The sequence below is a fragment of the Mastigoproctus giganteus genome, chromosome 8 (genome assembly GCF_048544385.1).
Source record: "Mastigoproctus giganteus isolate SK-2022 chromosome 8, ASM4854438v1, whole genome shotgun sequence".
Taxonomy (NCBI): domain Eukaryota; kingdom Metazoa; phylum Arthropoda; class Arachnida; order Uropygi; family Thelyphonidae; genus Mastigoproctus; species Mastigoproctus giganteus.
Window position 1 is genome coordinate 145,537,863 of NC_143582.1, and position 23,393 is coordinate 145,561,255.

At 38.6% G+C, this 23,393-nt stretch overlaps 1 protein-coding gene across 4 annotated transcripts in view; it reads left to right on the forward strand.

The window, feature by feature from the left end:
* The window catches only part of Yif1 (Yip1d-interacting factor 1), a 126,550-nt gene that overhangs the window by 56,731 nt on the left and 46,426 nt on the right, over positions 1-23,393 (forward strand). For all 4 annotated transcript variants that reach the window (XM_090379803.1, XM_090379802.1, XM_090379805.1 and 1 more), the window contains exon 6: positions 9,107-9,185. In XM_090379803.1, coding sequence (XP_090235929.1) covers positions 9,107-9,185 — 79 coding nt within the window. The remainder of the gene's footprint in view (positions 1-9,106; positions 9,186-23,393) is intronic.

The window sequence follows — 23,393 nt, forward strand, 5'->3', positions numbered from 1 at the left end:
GCTAATAGCATATAGTCCATTGGCTATAGAAATGGCCAGCAGCAAAGGTTATAAATAATCTTAACAGGTTCAAGACTGGCTGATGAGAGAACTTTGTTTTAGTTGCCATAGCCGAGTGGTCAGGAGCGGGAGTGCAGTAGCACACGCTCCTTGAGTGGACCGGGGTTCAAGCCCCTGACTGCTAAATACGGCCAATCTGCCAACCTGCACTGGACCAGTGTGGCAGATTATGGTCCATTTCCCTCAACATGAATTGCTGAGGATGCTTCTAATCCTGCAGTGGGTTGATAATGGCTGCAGTTTACCTTTTTTTTTATTATTATTTTTTTTTCTTTACCTGAAAAGTCGAAGGAGATTGCTCAACACTCTCAAACCATTAACTCATACTCAAATAATTACCTTGTAAATCATGCACACACACATACAGGTGGTTGAAACCCCTGTTCCATGTAACACCAGTCAAGTCTATAAAGATAGGAGCACACATGTTCTTCAGCTAGCTTCAAGAAGAATATGGCACCTCTGTAGTCAGGTGGGCAGGAGCAGCAGTGCGTAGCACACGCTTCTTGATTAGGCCGGGGGTTCAAGCCCGTGACCACCAAATACGGAGGATGCGGAAAGGTCAGGGAATGACCACCGCATATCCCCGGAGCAATATGGCCTTAGTTGCTAATGCTCCTAAAAACCAAAATAACCAAATAACATCAAGAAGAATGTGGAACATAAAAATCCTCCAAAAAAAAACTTATTAAATAAGAAAGTCGATAAACACAAACAAATGCTAGTATTAGAAAAATTTGAGAAAAAATTTTTTTTTTAAAAATTGTTAATAGTAGGTATGTGGTCCTTGATTTCGCTTCTGATAGTCTTGATAGAAAACTCGGCATTGAACTTGGAATACCTTGTGAGCACAAATTTCCATCCTTTAAAGATAACTCCATTGCTGAAATGTTTATTTTTTATTTATTGAAGTAGATGTAGTCCATACTGAACAATATATAGGCTCCCAGTTGTTTAATCTATTTAATATGCAACTAGTTATTATGCCTGTTGGAAATGTTTTCCTGTGAAACTGCAAGATAAACAGAATACATTAGCAATGCAAAATATAATCCTATCAGTTCAATTGATAACCAACACTTTAAAGTAAAGGTCTGCATAAAATCTTAATGTCCATGTTGATAGCATACATTTGATTTTGATGGGGTCATGGTTCTGAAAATACATTCTGAAAACTTGAGAGAAAAAAAATAAGAATAATTCACTAATAGTATATAGTCCATTGCTTCCAAGGTTGATAGCATACATTTGACTTTGATGGGGTCATGGTTCTGAAAATACATTCTGAAAACTTGAGAGAAAAAAAGTAAGAATAATTCACTAATAGCATATAGTCCATTGCTTCCAAGACTGTAATGCAGTGTACTGTACATTACAATGTAACATTAACATTATAATGCAGTGTACTGTACTCTTGGAAGCAAGTTTCACTTGCTTCCAAGAGTCAAAATTATAAGATTAAAATTACAAGTCGAAATTATATTGATCATTGGTGGTAAGGAGTTCCTTACTTCCAATGATCAACATAAATAATAAGTTTAAATATTTTGGCTATGCTTAAACCTCGACGAGAAAGCTCCATCCAGCACAACAACAAATTGCAATTTATTCATTATCTGCTGTTTCTATTACTATTTTCCAGCTTATAACATTTTCAAGCAAACGATATGGCTGTAGTTGAGGGGAGGCAGTGTGTAATATAATATTTCATCGTGCCCTTGCTTTCATTTTTGAAAGCAAGGGCTAGATGTGCAAAATTTTTTAACACTGGCAATCAACATGTATCAATACATGTTGGAATGCTGAAACGTTCAAACATGTACTGATACACTATATTAAGTGTATTAAAAAAAATGCCTTGATATATTTTTAGTACAATTTTGAATGCTTACACAAAAATGCAAATAACTTACTTAAACTTGAATGTGAATATTGCATGCTGCCAAGGGCTTTAGTGTAAAAAAGTAAAAAAAATTCGATGCTTTAGTAAAAAAGCATCGAATTAAGTGAAATGAAATTTAAAAAATTAAAATTAAAAATCAGAAATATCACACACATCAGATCCAAACATTAAAATCGGATATTCTCATGCACTTGGAATATTTTCATAAAACTCGCGGTGTGTAGGGTCCATTAGGTATTTTGTCATGTCCATAAGATCTTCCTTTTTCGCTTTTGAGATTGGAAGAGGGGCTGAGTGTAACAGTGGTAGTTCACAGTACTTAATCACCTTCGGTTTCGCTGGGAAAACAGGGTCATGGTGCCATGGCCTCAACGTGTTGTGTGTCTCTTAAGTTGAGAGTAACTGGGTCATCTGCAGTCATCTTCAACCACACGTACTGAGTGATCTTCATTTCTGTCTTGATTTTTCTGGAGGAAATATAGTTGGGATCTTTGAAGTTGGCCTGGCTCATTTCAGTGATCATGAAAGGCCTGTTTATCTTGGCATTCGCAACGACTGACTTCCAGTCTGAAGGGACAAGAGGTTTGGCCTTTTTTTTAGCACACTCAATAAGTGCAAAGTCCCTGTCACAGGGCAAAAAACTGTGCTCCGTGATTAAAAATTTTTGATGCATCTCAGTGAAGTAACGTAATGATATCAAGTACCGGTACAACTTAATGATGTTCCAGCTGTTATTCTGACCTATGCAGCGGTCAGACCACACAATCAGTTTTCTTTTTTGCCCAATGGGTAGAGGCTCGTATGATGAGGTCACATATTTTAATATGCACAATCCAATTTCTTTAGATCCACGCTTGGCTAAGCTTTCATGCCATAAGAGCGTGTTAGCCTGATTTTCTGTCATATTGTGGATGCACAGGTTGTACGTTGAATATTGGCGCTGATAGTAAATATCAGAGTGCGTTAACATGGGCGTAAATAAAACCTGTTGTAAGTCAACGCAAAGTGTGATGAAATTCGCATTTTTTGAATCATTGGCAAGGGTTTTATATGCTTGGTCAGCCTTCGTGTGATGAATAAGACTTTCTTGTTCAATCTTATTCTGCTCTTCTTTGTTGTGAGCTAGGATCAGGCGGGCACAGTTTTTATTGCACCGTTTGCAAGTATCTGACCGCGGTGCACCAAATTTCAAATTGAACTCTCTTTTGAAAATTTTTCTGTACTTTGTGGAATTTGCAGGACTGTCAGCGTACTTTTCTTGAAATAGGCGATACATTTTAGTTAAGTTTAAGTCAGGGCTCAAAAAAAGTTTTGATGAAACATTTCTGCTGTAGTGACTAACTTCAGTCGGGAAAGAAGCAATATGCTCTCTGATATTTGAGTTTACAGCTGCATCAACAGCATGTGGACGGCTGACACTGTCTTTCAAATATTTATGCTTTTTGTCTTCCCACTCCGCGATGTTCAACACCCATTTACGGTTGTTAATACTGTCTAAATCACTATTAGATACCTGCATTTTAGCAACAAACTTGACAGAACTGAAACCAAAATGAATTGTAACCTCTGGCCTGAAATCGAGACATGCGCTCTTTAAACTGATTTATCAATATCTACCGGTGAGTTTGAGAACTAAAACTTTACACATTCCGATTCAGCAAGTCACAACCAATGTTATTCCACAAAAAAAAGACTTTGCCAAAATAGTCACATCCAACGTTGTTCCAGCCATCAATTCAATTGTTTATCCACCACCTTTTCATATATTATTAGCATATTTTTTGGCATTTTTGCTTGTCAATAATGCACTATTCATGTCTTCTATTCAATAATGCATGTCTTCACCATGTTGATCCATCCGCAAGTTCCTAATGGATGGATTTTTTGAAATTTTATATTTGTGCCTTTTAGAAAGACTTGTCAAGCTATCCCAAATTTCATTAAATCACACTAGTAGAAATCAGACAATTATTATTTCTTTATCTCTTCATCTGCATAACTTTACTCCCAGCAGATGGATTTTCGTGAAATTTTATATTGCACTCTTTTTTTTGGACAATTGGTGGAGAATTCCCAAAAATCATTAAAATTGGACCAATAGAAATTCGGCAATTATTGGTTTTTTTTTTTATATATATATATATATATATATATACAAAGTACATATCACATAGGTTATTCCTATACCATATATTGTAGCTGAAGTACTGAGTGTTATTTTTGTTGCCCATGTGCTGGTTGGAGGAATGAATGAACAGTTTGTTGGATGTGCAGAAATGAAATATTCTCATTCACAAATAAAAGTAATTGTTTTTTGCTTTTTTTTTTTTTTTGTTATAAATCATAAATTATTACTATTTGCTGACACACTTGAAAATGTAATGGACTGCATACTTCAAATGCATCTACAGATTTTCTGTGGGATACAAATACAGGAATTACTATGCCAGAATAACATTTCAGTACATTAGGATGATTAAAGGCTCTTATTTGCTCGGTGTGACACAGGGCTGAGTCATAGAAGGTGTGCTCTCTTGTCCTTCATTGATAACAAAGGTACGCAATGTGGCTGTCGGCTGTTGTAGCACATTCATGAACATTCAAAATGTGGCATTTTGAATGTTCAGCAGCAGAGCATTCAAAAATGAATGCTCTGCTGCTGAACAGCTCTCTCCCTCCCCCTTTCTCTTTCTTTTAACACACAGTTTTGATCATCCACGAAACATGCAGATAATCACTTCAGCTCCAAAAAATCTCTACAGCAATTGCAGCTACTCTTGTTCAGACTGGTGCTGTTTAGCCCATGTAATATATACTGTGCTGCCACTTTATTAGGTACACCTACCTAGTAGCGTGTTGAGCCTCCTTTAGCCTTCAGACAGCCTGAATTCGTCTAAGCATGGATTGAACAAGATGCTGAAAATGTTGTTCAGGAATGGAGTACCATGTAGACATGAGTGTGTCACGCAGTTCTTTCAGATTCGACAGAGGTGTAGGCCTGCAGCAAACAGCCCTTTCCAGCTCATCCCAAAGATGTTCAATAGGATTGAGATCCATGGACTGAGCGGGCCACTGCAGTAAAGAAAAGGCATCGTCATGTTCCTGGAACTATTCCATAGTGATTCGGGCTTTGTGCACTGGTGCATTATCCTGCTGGAAGTAACCATCTGATTGAGGATAAACTGTCAACATGAACGGGTGCACTTGGTCAGCAATGATGTTTAGGTACAATGTGGCATTCAGATGTGAATCTATGGGTATCAATGGACCCAACGTGTGCCAAGAAAACATTCCCCACACCATAACACTGCCCCCACCACCTTGCACAGTAGTCATCAGACATGACGGGTCCATGAATTCATGTTGTTTTCGCCTAATTCTGAGCCTTCCATCAACATGATGCACCAGGAACTTCGACTCGTCAGACCAAGCAACTGTTTTTCAATCCTCGATAGCCCAGTGCTGGTGTTGCTGTGCCCGCAGAAGGTGTGCTCTCTTGTCCTTCATTGATAACAAAGGTACGCAATGTGGCTGTCGGCTATTGTAGCACATTCATGAAAAAGTGCGACTAGTGGTCCGTTTCGATATTTTGTTTTGCACACCAAGGTTGTATTCTAACATGATGTACGACATTGTGGCCCATCTGTTTGCTTGCACAATTCTAGCCATCCTCCTCTGATCTCTCTCATCAACAAGCGATTTTCTTCCAGAGGAGTGCTGTTGAAAGGATATTTTCTGTTCATTGCACCATTCTTGATACACCCTTGAAACTGGCGCCTCCGTAGCCAGGTTGGAAGGAGCAGCAGTGCGTAGCACACGCTTCTTGATTAGACCGGGGTTCGAGCCCGTCACCACCAAATACGGAGGATGCGGAAAGGTCAGGGAATGACCACCGCACCGGAGCAATATGGCCTTAGTTGCTAATGCTCCTAAAAAAACCAAACAACAACAACCCTTGAAACTGTGGTGCGTGAAAAGTTCAGGAGAACTGCTGTTTCAGAGATTCTTTGTGCAGCATGTCTTGCACCTACTACCATGCCACATTCGAAGTCCATTAGATCACTCCTTTTTCCAATTCTTGCTATGGTTTGTACACTTAACTGATACTAGAAAGGTTGTTCTGGTGAATCTATATCCACAACTGTGGTCATGTGACTTGCAATGTTGTGGGACGAACCATTTGTGTGCACAGCAGGGGTGTACCTAATAAAGTGGCAGCATAGTGTATGTGAGTGCTGCTGTTGTATAGTGAACATTGGTTTCTTAATTGGATGACATGATTTCCTTCACTCATTTCCTCCAACCTCCTCCTTACAGTTCTGTAGTTGTTTTCTGTACTGGTTATTTATTTTCACTGTTTGGCTAGACTTTCAGAACAAAGAAAATCAGTCTTGAGTGCACATATGGTGATTTTTTTTTCCTCTTGTAGTTGATATGCACTTTTTTTCATAATTACTTACTCTTCCACTATGAGCTGCTTCCTATTCTGCCATTTTCTTTAATTTCCAACAATTTCAATGAGTCAGCATTTTTATGTATTCTTTCTGAGTCTTAATTTTACTAGCTCTTCATAAGAGTAATATCAGTTCTCTTCTTGCACCTTCACTTCTTTCAAAGAGTTAAATTGCCTATAATAGCAGAATTACAGGATTGTAATTTTGCTGCTATAAGTGAAAACAGAAATGCTCCCTACAATGATTGCATTGTGTACAATTCACCTTTGTCCATCACACGTGTAGAGAGGATTAAGTTGTGGTGGACCATGACTAATGCCAATCAATTTCTCTCACTGATTCCTATGAGTGGCATAAGGGGTTAAGATGCAAATTAGTTAATAGCAGTGGTTACTGTTTTGCCCATTAATAACATATGCCATGTCATTCTAAGAATATAAATTTTATAGTGTCAGCAACTTTTTTGCTTATAAAAAATTTAAATATTTTTTTCAGTCAAAAATGCAAAAAAAAAAAAAAAGAAATAGATTGAAATGGGTCATCATATGCTTCTGTTGTTTGCTTAAAATGATTATGTTGGAAAACCAATTCTTGTTTGTACATAAGTTAATCTAACCTCTAACCTAGAATAACACCAGGTTAGGTCAACTTGAAGAGAATGCTAAACATATAACCATAACACTAATTTCTAAAATTCAGCACAAATTTTCAAGTGTCTCAGTAAAGTCAAATTTTCAAAAATATTTCATTGCTGGAGTCGTGTTAATCAATAAAATAAAATGAACAGTTTTTAAAATAAGAATTAACAATATCTTTATGTATAATACTTGAATTTTAGCTTCGTTAATAGTAACATCTTTTGCTGGAATGCGTGGTTTTATGAAACCTCTTGATAGACAACATTTTCAGCATAGACTTTCCTTGATGGAGGGCTGAATCTGACTTATCCATGATACTTATGATCCAAGTGGATTGCAGAATGCCATGGAGGTTGATTATAAAAATCAAAAATAAGGTTCCACTTTAACATCTAGTGGTTAGTTTATTTAGTGAGTAAATTCCTTTCCCAGTTGACATTTTTTTTTTTTTTTTTTTTTTTGATTATACAGTAAACCCCCACTATTCGCAGGGGTTACGTTCCTGAGAAATGTCGCGAATACTGAGTTATGGCTCCCATAGTAATAAAGGGGTTCCGTTCCAAAGTATGTAATATAAGAAAAACTAGTCTAAAATTTTGTCTATGTATGTACAAATATGTACCTTCATAATATGACTATGTACATAGACAGTACATAGTGAAATGCAAGCATGTGGCATCGAAATGAAAATAAGAAACAATTTAATATTAAATGTAATATTTATTAGAAATTTCAAACAAATCTTTCAAACCAGTGCCTTTGCTAGCTAAAAAAACTTATCCCGCCAGTGCTATCACCAGTTTTGCTAAAGTGTTGATAAAGGAGTTTTGCTTTTTCACGAATGATGAGTGAACTTAACGGAATTTTATTTTGAGTTCGGTCTTCTATCCACAGATTTAAAGCCTTTTCCATTTTTTCTAATTTAACATCATGAGTTACAGAGGAAATTTTTGAAGCAATTAGCGCGTTTTCACGGACACTACGGCGGATTTTTTCTTCCGATTTTTTGATTGATCGTACCGTTGACTCATTGATTTTATAATGTTTTGCCACTGAGGAGACACTTTCACCATTAGAAATTTTGTCTAATAACTCAATTTTATTCGCTAATGTCATCACCTTCTTTGATCTTTTCACATTTCCCTTGTTATTCGTAGCCATATTTTTGTACGGGTTAGAAAGAACTTGTCCACAATAAAGTCACTTTCTTCCATTAACACACTCGAAAAAGTCTGTTTTACACTGCAAAACGGTAGATTTATCACTTTTGTAGGCATATCAATTTATAAATTGATAAATTTATTCAATTTATAAGCATATAAATTAAAAGCAAACAACGAAACCTTCCATAACAAGCGCATAATACATACTGAACAAGGATTAGCGAGAAACATCCACGCTCGCGATTTTGTCACCCCTCTCCCCACTGAGTGCTGTTTTGACCGGGAAAGATAATTTTAGCCATGTCCATGTTTTTTTATGGCGGAAAATATTCATGGCGCTTTAAAATTCACATTTTTTTTAGGTTTCATTTTATATTAAATCAGCGATCGCGAATACGCGAAACCGCGAATACAGATACCACGAATAGCGGGGGTTTACTGTATTTCTGATTATCACTTTGTTCAATTGGGGGGGGGAAAGGGAATGCTTTCATCTAGATTTCATCATGTATTCTGAAATAATAAAAGCACATATACAAAACTCTTATATCTACTATACTAATAGTTAAGCTGTTATCGTTGTGATTACAATATCCTGATTTTGAATTATCATTTGTGCAAATGCAAAATTTCTTAATTTTGTATTTGAAAATTAAATCATTAAATTCTTTTTAATATCATAAACTGATTCCTGTAGAGGCTTTTCAAATAATGTGCGATTTATCTCTGTAGATGAGAAATTCAAGGCTACGTGAACAAACATATATATATATATATAAGAACGGTTTTAATATGATATAATAGATTCTTAATGATCAGTTTGTTGTTAAGTAAAAGGTGCTCTCATTTGTCATAAAATTAAGATACACAAATTCATTTTGTCAGCAGGAGTGGACTGTACATTATAATCAAGATGAACCTGTTGCTCCAAGATATGATGTAAATGCCCCTGATCTCTATATACCAGGTATGCTGCTCTTCAGTTCTGAGTTTCATATTCAGCTAGTTAAAAAGAGATTTGAAGTATTTAAATTTCTCTATCAGTTGTCAGCTGTCAATTTTTAGTTTGTTTTTTAAATATGCTTTATAAGAAAAAAATTATCTGCTTTTCAGCTCATTTACTTTAGCAATAAGAATGCAAAATGTGAAAAGGAGTTTTTTTTTATAAATTTAGGACTATTTTGTTCTATGTATGGGTAGTCCCTGCTTAGCATGCCTCCAGTCAACATGAATTTGTTATAACATAGTTTATATTTCAAAAAATCAAAGAGCAAAATTTTTTACGCAAAAGCATCTGGGAGGGAAGTGAATGAATCAGGTGGGGTGATCTCACTGAGCTAGTCGTGTATGCATATTATGCACAGATTCACCATCACCTTTTGGTTACTGCCAAGTTTGTGTGCTCGCAAGTTGTCTCATCTAGTTTGAAATTATTGTACGTAAAATAGTTTTATCATTAAAGCATTACTAATGGCTAGGATACTAAAAAGCATACAGACTGATGGACAAATTTTCACATAATGAAGACAATCCATAATGTTGATGAGGCTTGGAATGATGTCTATTAAAGACATCTGGCTGTGACTATATTCAGTTGTACAGGACTCCCCTGGTTTTGAAGATGAGATGCCCAGTGCAGTTGAAGACATCAGCTACTTAGCAGCCATAGAAGAGGTGAAAGGAATCAGTGTAGACAACGTAGTGGAGTTGCTAACCTTTCATGGTGAGTCTCTTACAAATGAACTGCAGGGGGTTAGAACCCAGTGTTGCAAAACAAGTACCCCAACAAATGTATATTTTTGCTTAACGTGGAGTTGTCAGGACATCAGTGGTTCCCAAACTACTCAGATCTACAGACCCTTTCAAAAATCAAAAAAGGGGTATGGACCCCTTCGAAAAACAAAAGCAGTTTGCGGACCCCCTATATACAGGGTGCAGAGAAACTCTACCGACAAACTTGAACAGGTGATAGAGGGTACCAAACAAAACATTTTTTGTCAAGCAAACATAGGTCTTAAATGAGTCGTTATAGCAGCAGAAGCTATTAAAGAGTAAAAATCAGAACAACACATTCAGTAATTTAATGTCGTTTAATGCAGACAACTCATTTGCCATTGCACACAAAATAGAAAAAACAATCCATAACATAGTGCTCGAACATACGACTACCATCAACATTAATTTATGCATGTATTGAGGGGTCCTCGGAGTGGTGCGTATCTGCTGCTAATAGCATAAAAGTGTAATGTCATATTATGATCAGTACGGGTACAGATATGGAGCGTTTCATTGTTGCAGAAATGGCAGATATCCATTTAATGTACGGCACAGCAAATGGAAACGGAAGAGAGGCTCACAGGATTTATCAAGAACGCTTCCCAGACAGAAGGTTGCTTCACCACACAACATTTGCTGCGATACACCAAAGATTGTGAGATAGTGGCTCTTTTGGTGTAAATATGCATGATACTGGATATTCAATGCACTGCTAGGACACCCCGGTTTGAGGAGGTTTTGCAGATCTTCGCTAATATTCCTTCCACCAGCACAAGAGCCATTGCACACCGATTGGATGTGCAGCATCGTTTGGTGTGGGATGTGGTGCATGAAGCTGGACTACATCCTTTCCGATGCCAGAAAGTGCATGCACTAGAACCTGCTGACTTTTCCCACTGGTTTTTAAAGGAACCAACTTGCAGCCTGATTTTGCCAATAATGTGTTTTATGCTGATGAGGCATGTTTCACCCAAGAGGGATTGTTCAACAGCCGCAACAGTTATGTGTAGGCAGAGAATAATCCCCATGCAATGGTTGAACATGGCTACCAACACAGGTTTAGTGTCAATGGGCTGGCATTGTGGGAAACGTTTTAGTTGGACCATACATGTTGCCTGCATGTTTAGATGGACGACTCTATTTGCGTTTCCTAGAGCACACACTTCCAGAGTTGTTGGAGGATGTTTCTCTGATTGTCCGAGCACAAATGTGGTTCCAACATGATGCCGCTTTACCACATTTTGACAGACGTGTACGCACACACTTACATACAACCTTTTCAGGCAGATGGATTGGTCGAGGTGGACCTGTAGCCTGGCCAGCAAGGTCACTTGATCTGACTTGTTCGAACTTTTTCTTTTGGGGATACATGAAGACTCTTGTGTATGAAACACCAGTTGACACAGTGGAGGAACTTATAGCATGGATTGTTGCAGCAAGTGCAGAGATACAAGACAATCCTAGGAACTTCCAACACCTACAACATTCAATGATGCGTCGGTGTGAGTTATGCATTGAACATCACGGTCACCAGTTCTTATGAATTGTTTTTTCTATTTTGTGTGCAACAGCAAATGGTTTGTGTACATTAAACAACATTAAATTACTGAATGTGTTGTTCGGCTGCTATAACGACTCATATACGAACTATGTTTACTTGACAAAAAAAGTTTCTTTTGGTACCATCTATCACCTGTTCAAGTTTGTCAGTAGAGATTCTCTGCACCCTGTATATATATGTGACCATAAAAATAAATTAGAATAAGAATTAAAAATAAAAAATAATGCCAGCAGCAGCATGGCAAGACAAGAGCGAAAATAACCAAAATTAAGCATAACGATAAACCAACAAGGAGGGAAGAGAGGGGTAACAAGATTAAAAATATTGCAACAGAAACTCTCTAAGATAATTTAGAACATCTAAATGTAAGGATAATAAAATAATAATTCATTAAATTTAGAAAGCCAATTAAATAGAAATTAAAATTTAACGGCACCCCCTCTGACTGGCACCAGGTCCAAATTTATGTGAAATATCACCAACAGAAATATAAACCACTACAATAAAATAAAACAAAAATAAATCAAAAATAGACTGACAATTACGCTCCATCTCAACAGGGCCAATAATGGTCAGGGAATCGCTGCATTTCGATTGCTAGACAAATCGCCGCAAAGGCGAGTCGATCGAAAGATCATTCCGCCCCCGATCTGTAATGGGGCGTAATGGTCACTGATCTCTGAAAGATCCTCACTAGCCCATTTCTGAAGTATGCTTCAGCTTATATTGCAATCTCTTGTGTGGAACCCGAGTTAAATATTTTGCTAAAGTCCAAATAAATTATATCAAAGTTATTTCCTTATTTCCTAAATCCAGCTTGTAAATAAGACTCATAACAACTGATGATGTTACCAACAGCAAATTCTAAGTGGGAAGCATTCAAGGAATTAATCGTGGAAGCTACTAGACATTTCATACCTAATAAGAAATATTGTTCAAGGTTTGGGCCTAAATGATTCTCAAATGAATTAATGAAAGTTGACAGAGATAACTTAGGCATGATTATGAGAGCATCCTTAGACTCAGGGGAAATCCCCACGAACTGGAGATGTGCAAATGTATCCCCAATTCACAAAGGAGATCGAAGGATGACACGCGTAATTACAGACTAGTTAGTTTAACTTCTGTTCCAGATGAAATAATGAAGTCACTGGTTAAAGATGCATTGCAGGATTATTTACACAAGACCGCAGCAATAATTCAGACACAGAATTTTTTTTTTTTTATCTAAACCCCAAACACGAGAGGTATTAGAACCTATAGTGCTTAGTACCATGCTTGGGTTGGAGGTTGAGAAGACGAAAGAAGATATTTATTGACATTGGACTTGAACTTCTGTAGACTGTAATTTTCAGCAAAAACGTATGAAGGGAGATTGTTCCAGAAAATGGCAGTTGAATGAATAAACGAGGAAGATGAAAAGTTGGTTCTGTGAGTTTGAAGTTGGACAGTAAATGGATGTTGGCTGGTGGCGGCACGTGTTCGGACTGTTTTGAAAGAGAAAGCGAGAATTATAGAAGCCAATTCAGAAGAACAGTGCCCATGGAAGTATCTGTAGAAGAGACATGCAGCAGAAACAGTACGTCTATGAGACAGAGAGTGGAGAGACTCTGTTAGAGATGAATCATTAATTAACCTAACTGCCCTCTTCTGAATGGAATCAAGATACCTGAGAGAGGTTTTGGGGGTACCATCCCAGATGATGTGGGAACAATATTCCATGGCAGGGCAGATTTGTGATTTATACAGAGCGAGCAGCTGTTTGGAAGAAAAGTAAAGGCGAGAGCGAAAAAGAAAACCAAGTTTTTTAGATGCAGAGGAAGCAATATTTGTAATGTGCTTGTGCCAAGAGAGATTAGAAGTCAAGATAATCCCCAAAAGAGATATATCATTTTGCCTAGAAATCGGAGTGTCACTAAAGATAAGCATAGGAGCAGAAGAATCCTTTTTGCGAGATATAAGACAAGACAGAATTTTAGAAAGGTTGAAATAAACTAAGTTGTCTTTGCCCCACTGGAGAATTACCTGAAGATTGGCATTTTAGGAATTGGTAGCAGATTTTCGAGAAGTTGAAGCTGATTGAGCAGGACAAGGTTTCTCAAAATGGAAAGTTGAATGCAATGTGCTATCATCGGCAAAACTATGGATGGGATTTTCCAGTCAATGGGAGAAGGTTATTAATATACAAGAGGAAAAGAGTGGGGGAAAGAACTGAACCTTGGGGGACACCGGCATTAGTGCAGAAGTTAGAAGACAGAGAGCCATCTACCATCACCCTCAGTGAGCGATCAGAGAGAAACTGGATAACCAATTACTAAAAACAGTTGGCAAACCATAAGATGGAAGCTTATTTAGAAGACCGTTATGACAACACGATCGAAAGCCTTTGAGATGTCAAGAACAACTACTTGTGTTTCACTAAACCTTTCCATTGAATTAGTCCATAAATGGGTAAAATAAGCCAGAATATCACCAGTGGATCGACACTGACAGAATCCATACTGGCGATCGTTGATCAGACGGAAGGTTTCTAGGTAGTTTAAAAGTTGGCAGTTAATTGATTTCTCCATTACTTTAGAAAGAGTTGAAGTAATTGCAATGGGACGATAATTGGATGGGAGGGATTTGCCACCTTTTTTAGGAACTGGCTGGATATGAGCAAATTTCCAAGCAGAAGGAAAAATACCTTTGGAATAAGAAAGTGAAAAAAGGCGGCAAAGAATAGGAGTAAATTCAGGAGCACAGGTTTTGAGAACAAGTAGAGAAATACCATTGGGGCCCTGGAGTTTCCTTAGCATCAAGATTCGTCAAAATCCTTCTGACATCCTTTTGATGGAAGACCACAGGAAGCATTGAATGGAGCGTGTTGGAAATGGTGGGAGGTGTTTTACCAAGATCATTAATACATGAGTTGGAAGAAAAATGGGCTGCTAGCAGGTCAGTCTTATCCTTGGCTGAAGTGACAACAGAGGTGGGAGCAGAGATGGGCAAACGTTGCGGCCAATAGCTTTGGCAAGAGACCAGAATGCTCGGCTACCATTAGGGCAAGAAGCAAGTTTTCTACTCTTAGCCTGTTCAAACTCTAGTTTGGACTGATTAATAACTGCTTTACAATTGTTGTGAGCTTTGGTGTAGGCAGAAAATGAAACTGAAGAATTAGTAACAAGCGAATTACAATATGCAACATTCTTCTCTTGAACAGCCTTAGCACATTTATTGGAAAACTGAGGTTTAGATAAAGGACAAGATTTTAAAGTGCAGTTTGGGATAAAGGATTCCATTCCTACAAGAATAATTTCACTGACTCGATCTGAGCAAACGTTGACATCAGAAGTTTTGAAACAGTAATCCGACCAAGGAAAAGAAGAAAATAAATCTCGCAGGTCATCCCATTTTGCATTCTTGTAATGCCAAACAACACGAGGTTGGGAATAGCCATGAGATAAAGGCTCCATTGGAGAAGAGACAATCACCAAGTTGTGGTAAAGTACCTCTCACTTCGACCGTTGTACTTAGAAGGGTTGTATTTGTGAGAAAAAGATCAAGCGTATTGGCTGTATGATTAGGATTGTCCAGTATTCTTGTATGTAAGTGAACAATCTGTGCAAAGTCATTAGTAATTGCAAAAGCCTCAGCATCTCGACCAGTTGGGTCGGTGTGACTAGAAAACGGAAGCAAACTGGAGTTGTGAACATTAAAATCACCAAGGAAAATTACCTCACTGTTAGGAAAGTTGGACTTTAGAAAGTCAAGTTGCAAAGAGAGGAAGTCAAAGAGCTCCAAGTGATTAGTGGAGTTGGGAGAACAGTAGAGAGAACAGATGAATTTGACACAATGAGGTAGAGAGATTTTAAGCCAGAGAAGATCAAAGAGAGGAGATTCCAAATTGCCAAGTCTCTGACAGGGAATATCAGAACAGATATATGCACAAGTACCACCTTTGAGGCGAAAAGAATCATACAGCAAATAATTTGGGCATCTGAGATGAGCAGTAGCTGAATCAACCGATAACTGGATTCTGTCAGAAAAAGAACATGGGGTTTGACAGACTGCAAGTGGAAATGGACATCGTTGAAATTAGAATTGAGACCACGTGTATTTGTGAAATGAATTACAAAGTGCTTGGGAGGTTTAGATCTTTTTGCTGATAAGCTTGCTCTATTAGTTTGACAATTCATGGTGTATTCAATAGTAAGAAAAAGTGGATGGGACATGCTTTATGAAGTAATGAAAAATGAAACATGCTGTATGAAGTATGAAGTAACGTACACATGGTAAGAATATACCCAAATCCTTGACATAAAGTGGCCTCGACAATGCTCCCCGCATACACACTACACGGACTCCCTCCAGTCACTATCTGGCAGAGTAGAGGTAGGAAGATTATACACTAGCTGATCCAGAAGCCTCCTAGAGAGTTACCAATAGGTTCGGTCCGGTGTACTAACCAGCGGTCAGCCTGCGAACACCGTTTTAGAGCTGTACCCCCGAAATGTAAGGAATATTGGATCTCGCCACAATGTTCATCATAACCTCAAAAGTCATCAATCATACTGCATGATGGAAGAGATAGGAAAGCATTGACCGGAACTTAGCTCTAGAGACTAAACATGGGTTCCACCACTTCAAGCCTCCAATAAGCAAAGTGGTGGTATTGCACCGGTTGATGAGAGTTATCTACCACCTAGTACTGCCTGGTAACATATAGGGGCAGCATTCCTCCATGTGCTGTCGGTGCCACACCTCGACCCCTGCTTACGTTGGTTCACACCTGGGTGGTCACCCACCATGTACTTGTGCATGGAGGTTATACCCATTATTACTAACATTCCCACCATCATGAAGGTGCAAGCAGAGGATTTGGCTGTCACAGACCGTCTGGACTTTGACGAAATTGGGTCCACTTTACTTTAGTGTCACCCTAATATCAGTTCCATCAGTGTTTTAGACTCCCAGGTAGCAAGTACAGCTTGCTGGCATATCTGAGAGAATGTCTGTGACAACCTCAAGGACCTAAGCATGGGTTTGTTAAGGGTGAGTCTTGTCTGACAAATTTGTTTGGATACTGTGATGTGGCAACAAAGGAACTGGATTCAAAAAATAATTTTGATATCATATACTTGGATTGCAGGAAAGCTTTTGACACTTTTGCACATGGAAGACTACTGTACATATTGGAGCAGAATGGTATTAAGGGTAAGTTGCTACAATGGATAAAAGGGTGGTTAAGTGGAAGAAGACAGAGGGTGGTAATCAATGGGCACTGCTCTTCGTGGACTAATGTTATTAGTGGAGTCCTACAGGGTTTGGTGTTGGATCCAATATTGTTTTGTATATTTATCAATGATATTGATGATGGTATATCAGGCTTAATGTCGAAGTTTACAGATGATACAAAGGTTGGCAGGGTTGTTAATGACAGTAATGGCAGTGTGCTACTGCAACAGGATCTAGAAAATTTGGGCAGATGGGCTGAGAAGTGGTAACTGAAGATTAACATTGGCAAATGTAAAGTACTGCATATGAGTAGAAGTAACCCCAGAGGAACATACCAGCTGTGTGGTACTACACTTAGGGTGGTAGATAATGAAAAAGACCTGGGAGTAATTGTGCAGTCAGATATGAATTTTTCTGAGCAATGCAGACAGGCTGAAAGAGCAGGTCCTGGGGTTTTGTCAACTGTATACACTAATTTTGCTAGCAGGGAAAAGGAGTTGATTATCCCTTTGTATAGGGCTATGGTCAGACCATGCCTTGAGTAATGTACAGGTCAACAAGATTAGTGAGGGGAATGAGGTGGGTCCTCTTGCCAAGAGAGGCTTAAGTCCTGCAAATTGCAGTGGCTGGAGACTAGGCACCTGTGAGGTGATATGATTGAGGTGTATGAGGCCTTGATTGGGTTGAGCATGCTGAATTTTGTTGGGATTCTTCCACTTGCTCAAATTACGAACTTAAGGGGGAATAAATTCAAATTTAGGAAAGACAGTTGTAGAATAGATGTACGGAAATTTGCCTTTAGCCAGTGGGTGGTTAATTGCTGGAACAAACTTCCATCTGTCGTTGCTGAAGTTGTTAGCTTAAATAAATTCAAGGAGGAAATGGACAAGCATTTGGAGGGAATGGTTGTGTGAAATTTTTTTTTTGGCTGATAAACTTGCTTTCTTGTGTCACATGCTACTATTACTATAATAGTTAACAGGAGAGACTGCTTCTACAGGGATGGGATACACTTAAATAGAAAGGATGCAAGAATATTTTCTGATTCTATCGACGCAGTGTTAGCTGGGTCGTAAAACTGCTAGCTTGCAGGGGGAATACAGGGACTAAGAGAGTAACAGTAGCCACTGGCAGAGGTGAAAGTGATTCTTGCACTGCTTCTATTGGAATGAGCAGAAGCCTGGAAAACAAGATGCAGGATATTTCAGAGACTGCTGGGAGTCATTGCGGTACAAGTAAACACATGGGTTGTGTCAGTGTAGCTAAGAATAGGAACAGGCACATGTATACTTGCATGTACACCAATGCTAGGAGTTTGGTAAATAAATTTGATGAATTTGAGGTATTGCTCAAAGCATCAAAGGTGGATATTGTTGGGATATCAGAGACGTGGTGTCACACAGATATAAGGAATGCAGAACTGGAATTTGGGAAGTACAACATCTACAGAAAGGATAGGAAGGGAGGAGGGGTTATGTTATTAGTTAAGAAACACACAAAATCCAAGGAAGTGAAGCCAGACGACATCGCTGGACAGTGCAGTGTCGAGTCAGTTTGGTGTGACATAAACATTGGCAGATCAAAATTGAGAGTAGGAGTGTGCTATAGGACTAATGACTCTGATGAGTATAATAAGAAACTGTACAGGGAAATAGAGTGAACCAGTAAATCAGAGAGTCTTATAATGGGGGATTTTAATTTCCCAGATAATGACTGGAATTTGTGGGTTGGTCACTCACACTCTAGCAAGGCTTTTGTGGATTTATTGTTTTCTACATCAGCATGTTCGGGAGGCAACAAGAGGGAGTAATACTCTTGATTTGATTATCAGTAGGATTATTCATCCATTAAGAATCTGCAGATAAAGGAACCACTAGGTGGCAGTGATCACAGTGTGCCGAAGTGGGATTTACTCAGAGAGGTAACCACCATCAGGGGTAAAGGGAAGGGTTATTGCTTTCATAAAGGCGACTACGATGGTCTGAGACAGTATTTAAATTCTGTACACTGGGACCAACTGATGATGTTACCAACAGCAAATTCAAAATGGGAAGCATTCAAAGAACTTATCTTGGAAGCTACTAGGCTTTACATACCAACTAAGAAATATTGTTCAAGGTTTAGGCCTAAATAGATGTCAGATAAACTAATGAGACATATGGCAGAGAAGAAAAATGCATGGGATACATATAAATTGACATGTGACACAGAAGCCTATGATAGATATAAGTTGATCTGTAACCAAATTACAAAGGAGGTTAGGCAGGCAAAGGCAGATTACGAGAAATCTTTGGCAAGGGATGCAAAGAAAAACAGCAAAGAGTTCTTTACTTATGTAAACTCTAGAAGGAAGGGGATGAATCAGATTGGTCCACTTGATATCGATGGTTCAACTGTTGATGTTCCTGTTCAGGTAGCTAACAAACTAAATGAATATTTTGCATCGACATTCACAGATGAGGAGTTATTCAGCAAGGGGAATGCCAGAGGTGTATTCAACTCTGGCAGTAAGCTAGATAATCTTGTAATAACTGAGAGTAAAGTGGAGGAGAAATTGTTGAGGATAAACACAAGAAAGGCACCTGGGGTGGATGGGATCTATCCAGTTATATTAAAGGAGGCAGCAAAGGAAGTAAGCCAACCCTTACCCATAATTATGAGAGCTTCCTTGGACGCAGGGGAGGTACCCATAGACTGGAGATGTGCAAATGTGACCCCAATTCACAAAGGAGGATTAAAGGCTGACACAAGCAATTATAGACCTGTGAGTTTAACTTCTGTTCCGGGAAAATTAATGAAGGCACTGGTTAAAGAAGCACTGCAGGATCATCTAGACAAGACTTCAGTTATAGTTCGGACACAGCATGGTTTTGTTAAGGGAAAGTCTTACCTGACCAATTTGATTGGATACACTATGATGCAGTCAGAAAAGAACTGGATGCTGGGAATAACTTTGATATTATATACTTGGATCTTAGAAAGGCTTTTGATACTGTTGCACATGGAAGACTGCTGCACAAATTGGAGGAGTGTGGCATTGGAGGCAAATTGCTGCTATGGATAAAGGGGTGGTTGAGGGAGTGAAGACAGAGAGTGGTAATCATTGGACACTGCTCATCGTGGACTAATGTTATTAGTGGGGTCCCTCAGGGTTCAGTGTTGGGTCCATTATTGTTTTCTGTATTTATAAATAATATTGATGGTGGTATATCAAGCTTAATGTCCAAGTTTGCAGTTGATTCAAAGGTTGGCAGGGTTGTTAAGGATACTACTGATGCTATGCTGCTGCAATAGGATCTGGAAAGGTTGAGCAGATGGGCTGAGAGGTGGCAAATGAAGTTTAACATTGACAAATGTAAAGTACTACATATGGGAAACAACAACCCCAGAGCAACGTATCAACTCTGTGGTACTACACCGACAGTGATAGAGAATGAAAAGGACCTGGGGGTAATTGTGCAGATAGATATGAAGTTCTCTGAGCAGTGCAGATGGGCTGCTAGAGTAGCTCATGGTGTCTTGTCAATGATATACAGGAATTTTTCTAGCAGGGATAAGGAGGTGATTATAGCCTTGTATAAGGCAGTGGTCAGGCCACACCTTGAGTACTGTATACAGGTCTGGAGGCCTCATTTCAAGAAGGATGTAGAGCTGCTGGAACAAGTACAGAGAAGGGCAACAAGATTAGTGAATGGAACAATGGGTTGCTCTTACGAAGAAAGGCTTAAATTTTGCAAATTACAGTGTCTGGAGACTAGGCACCGGCGAGGTGATCTAATAGAGGTGTATAAAGCCTTGAATGGTTTAAGCATGCTCAGTGCTGATGGGATTCTTCCTCTTGCTCAGATTAATCACCTGAGAGGGCATAAATTCAAATTGAGGAAAGACAGATGTGCGGAAATTTGCCTTTAGCCAGCGGGTGGTTGGTTGTTGGAACAGACTTCCATCCCTTGTTGTGGAAGTTGATAGCCTAAATAAATTAAAGGCTCTGCTGGACAGGTATTTCGAACGGAGGGGTGAAATGGAAGGGTTTTTTTTTTTTTTTTTTTTTTCTGGCTGATGCTGCATAAGCTTGCTTTCGTGCATCATATGCGTCTGCTAATACTAATGCTAAATGTTTATCAGTTTAGCAAACATGATTTTATCCATTATAAAACTATGCTGTTGTCCTTCCCTTGAGAATTATTGTTGTATTGTCTCTATGATTTAACTATTAGAAAAATCATGGAGACACCAAATTAACAAGCAATTGGTAAATTGTTACCATGTTACCATTTCTTCAAAATTGACTTATCTGCATTTACCGACTTTGTCCGTAGGTCCTATGGATCAATGATATGCTGATGCTTCTCCAGTTCACAGGATCACCGCTGAGTCTGTAGTCCACATGATTAACCTTGATGGTTTAATGTAGACTATCCCAGTGCCATTACATTGAGGCTCAAAGAGTTTTCTTATAAACAATCCCCTGTAATTTTTTCATTTCACAGTGCTTAGGTACAGTTCCATTTTCTCCTTACCACAAAGGCTCTTTCATATGTAACGATCAGTGAGAAGTCCACTGAATTAATCAGCTGTATGAGCTGAGTTATATCAATGCCTATCCCTGATCCATTATATGAGAGATTACAGATGAACTTATAATTATTATATGCATCAGAACTTTTGTCTAAAAGCTCTGATGCATATAATAATCTATAAAAGTCAGCATAAATGACAAGAAGAAAGAAGCAAAGGGAATGACATTGAGGGTAATCTTAATAAATCAGTGATTGTCACAATTAATTTCTATACAGATTACTGCCTAACTTGAAGCAAGAGTCTTGTTCCTTCACCACTAAGAAGATTAAGAATAAGACGTGTGCCACAATTTGGAGCATAAGAGAAAAGCTGGTTAGGCACCAATTCTAAATTGATCATCAGTTACATCTGCATATGTTTCATACTAATCATGCTGTAAGCATCTGATTTGGACACAGCCTGACTATTTAATTTAGCAGCTTTCTAAGCATAGACTGTTGGATACTCAGCTACTCAGGGCCCGTGCCCACCAAATACAGAGGATGCGGAAAGGTCAGGAAATGACCACTGCATATCCCCGGAGCAATATGGCCTTAGTTGCTAATGCTCCTAAAAACCAAATAATAACAATAACAGCTACTCAGAGAGTCGTCCCCCCATCCCTCAACAATCTCAAAATCAGTTTTATATGTCAATCTTAAGTACAGGTAACCCTCATATAACACGGTAGTTAGGTTCCTATAAAATGTCATGTTGTGCGAAACCGTGTTATATGGGCCTAAGAAAAAGTACAAAAAGGGAGGTTACGTTCCAAAAGCTAACAAAAATACACCATTCTAGATTTTGTGTATCTTCTACTCTCTTTAAAAATTCAGTAATTTTGGTTTGTTTGCTTCTGCTTGATAAATCTTTCAGAATTTCCCCACACAAAAGCTCAAAAATACCCCATTATGTGAGGTTTACTGAAATTCTCTAACCGAGTTAGAGCAAAACTGTATTATTTAAGTACTGTGTTGTGCGAGGATTGCCACAATTTATCAATCGTGTTAGAGCAAAACTGTGTTGTAGAAGTATCATATTATACGGGGGGGTTACCCGTACACAACATCAATAACTTGCCGAGCATGAAACATTCACAAACTTTAAACATCTACGGACTGTTTGCCAGAAAAAAATGAACTTACTAAGAGTTATTTCTTCTACATCGTGGGGTGCAGATCGTTGCACCGTACTTCACTTATATAGAGCCCTAATCAGATCTCGCCTTGATTATGGTGCCCCGGTGTATGATTCTGCTAGGGAAAGCATGCTAGCACGTCTTGCCCCTATTCAACATTCTGCCCTCAGAATTGCTGTAGGTGCTTATAGAACATCGCCAGTACAAAGTCTTTATATTGAAACCCATGAACCTCCCCTCAGACTCAGGAGAAAGATGTTACTCCTAAACTATGCGGCCAAAATTCAAAGTATATCTACTCACCCCATTAGACCAATACTTAATGATCCACAGTTCTCTATGCACTATAGAAACAAACCTAGAGCAGTTCAACCTACTGGCATCAGATTGCAGGCATTATCGCAAACGTGGAATATACATCTTGACAAAGTCCTTCAAGATTCAAACAGTGCAGATCCTCCATGGTCTTCTATTAAAGCATCTTGTGACAGCTATTTCCTAAACTGGGGAAAACATTTGCTTGCTAATATCAATATACAACAACTCCATACTGCTCACACACAAAATTATCCACATTTTACAAAAGTATACACTGATGGATCAAAGACTGAAAGTCGAGTCGGGGCTGCAGCCGTTTTTCCCTATAACACCATCTCTGTTTCCTTGCCCACTGAATGCAGCAGTTACACAGCAGAATTATGTGCTATCAACCTTTCCTTAGAAAATATCCTCCATCTGTCCATCCAACAAACTGTGATATATACAGACTCACAGAGTGCACTTATAGCCTTGCAAAATTCCTCCTCACCAACACATCCTGTAATAGCAACAATAAAATCTCGGCTGATGCATATCCAAGAACACCAGCAAGTAGTCATCTTTTGTTGGATCCCAGGCCACATGGGGATATTAGGGAATGAAAA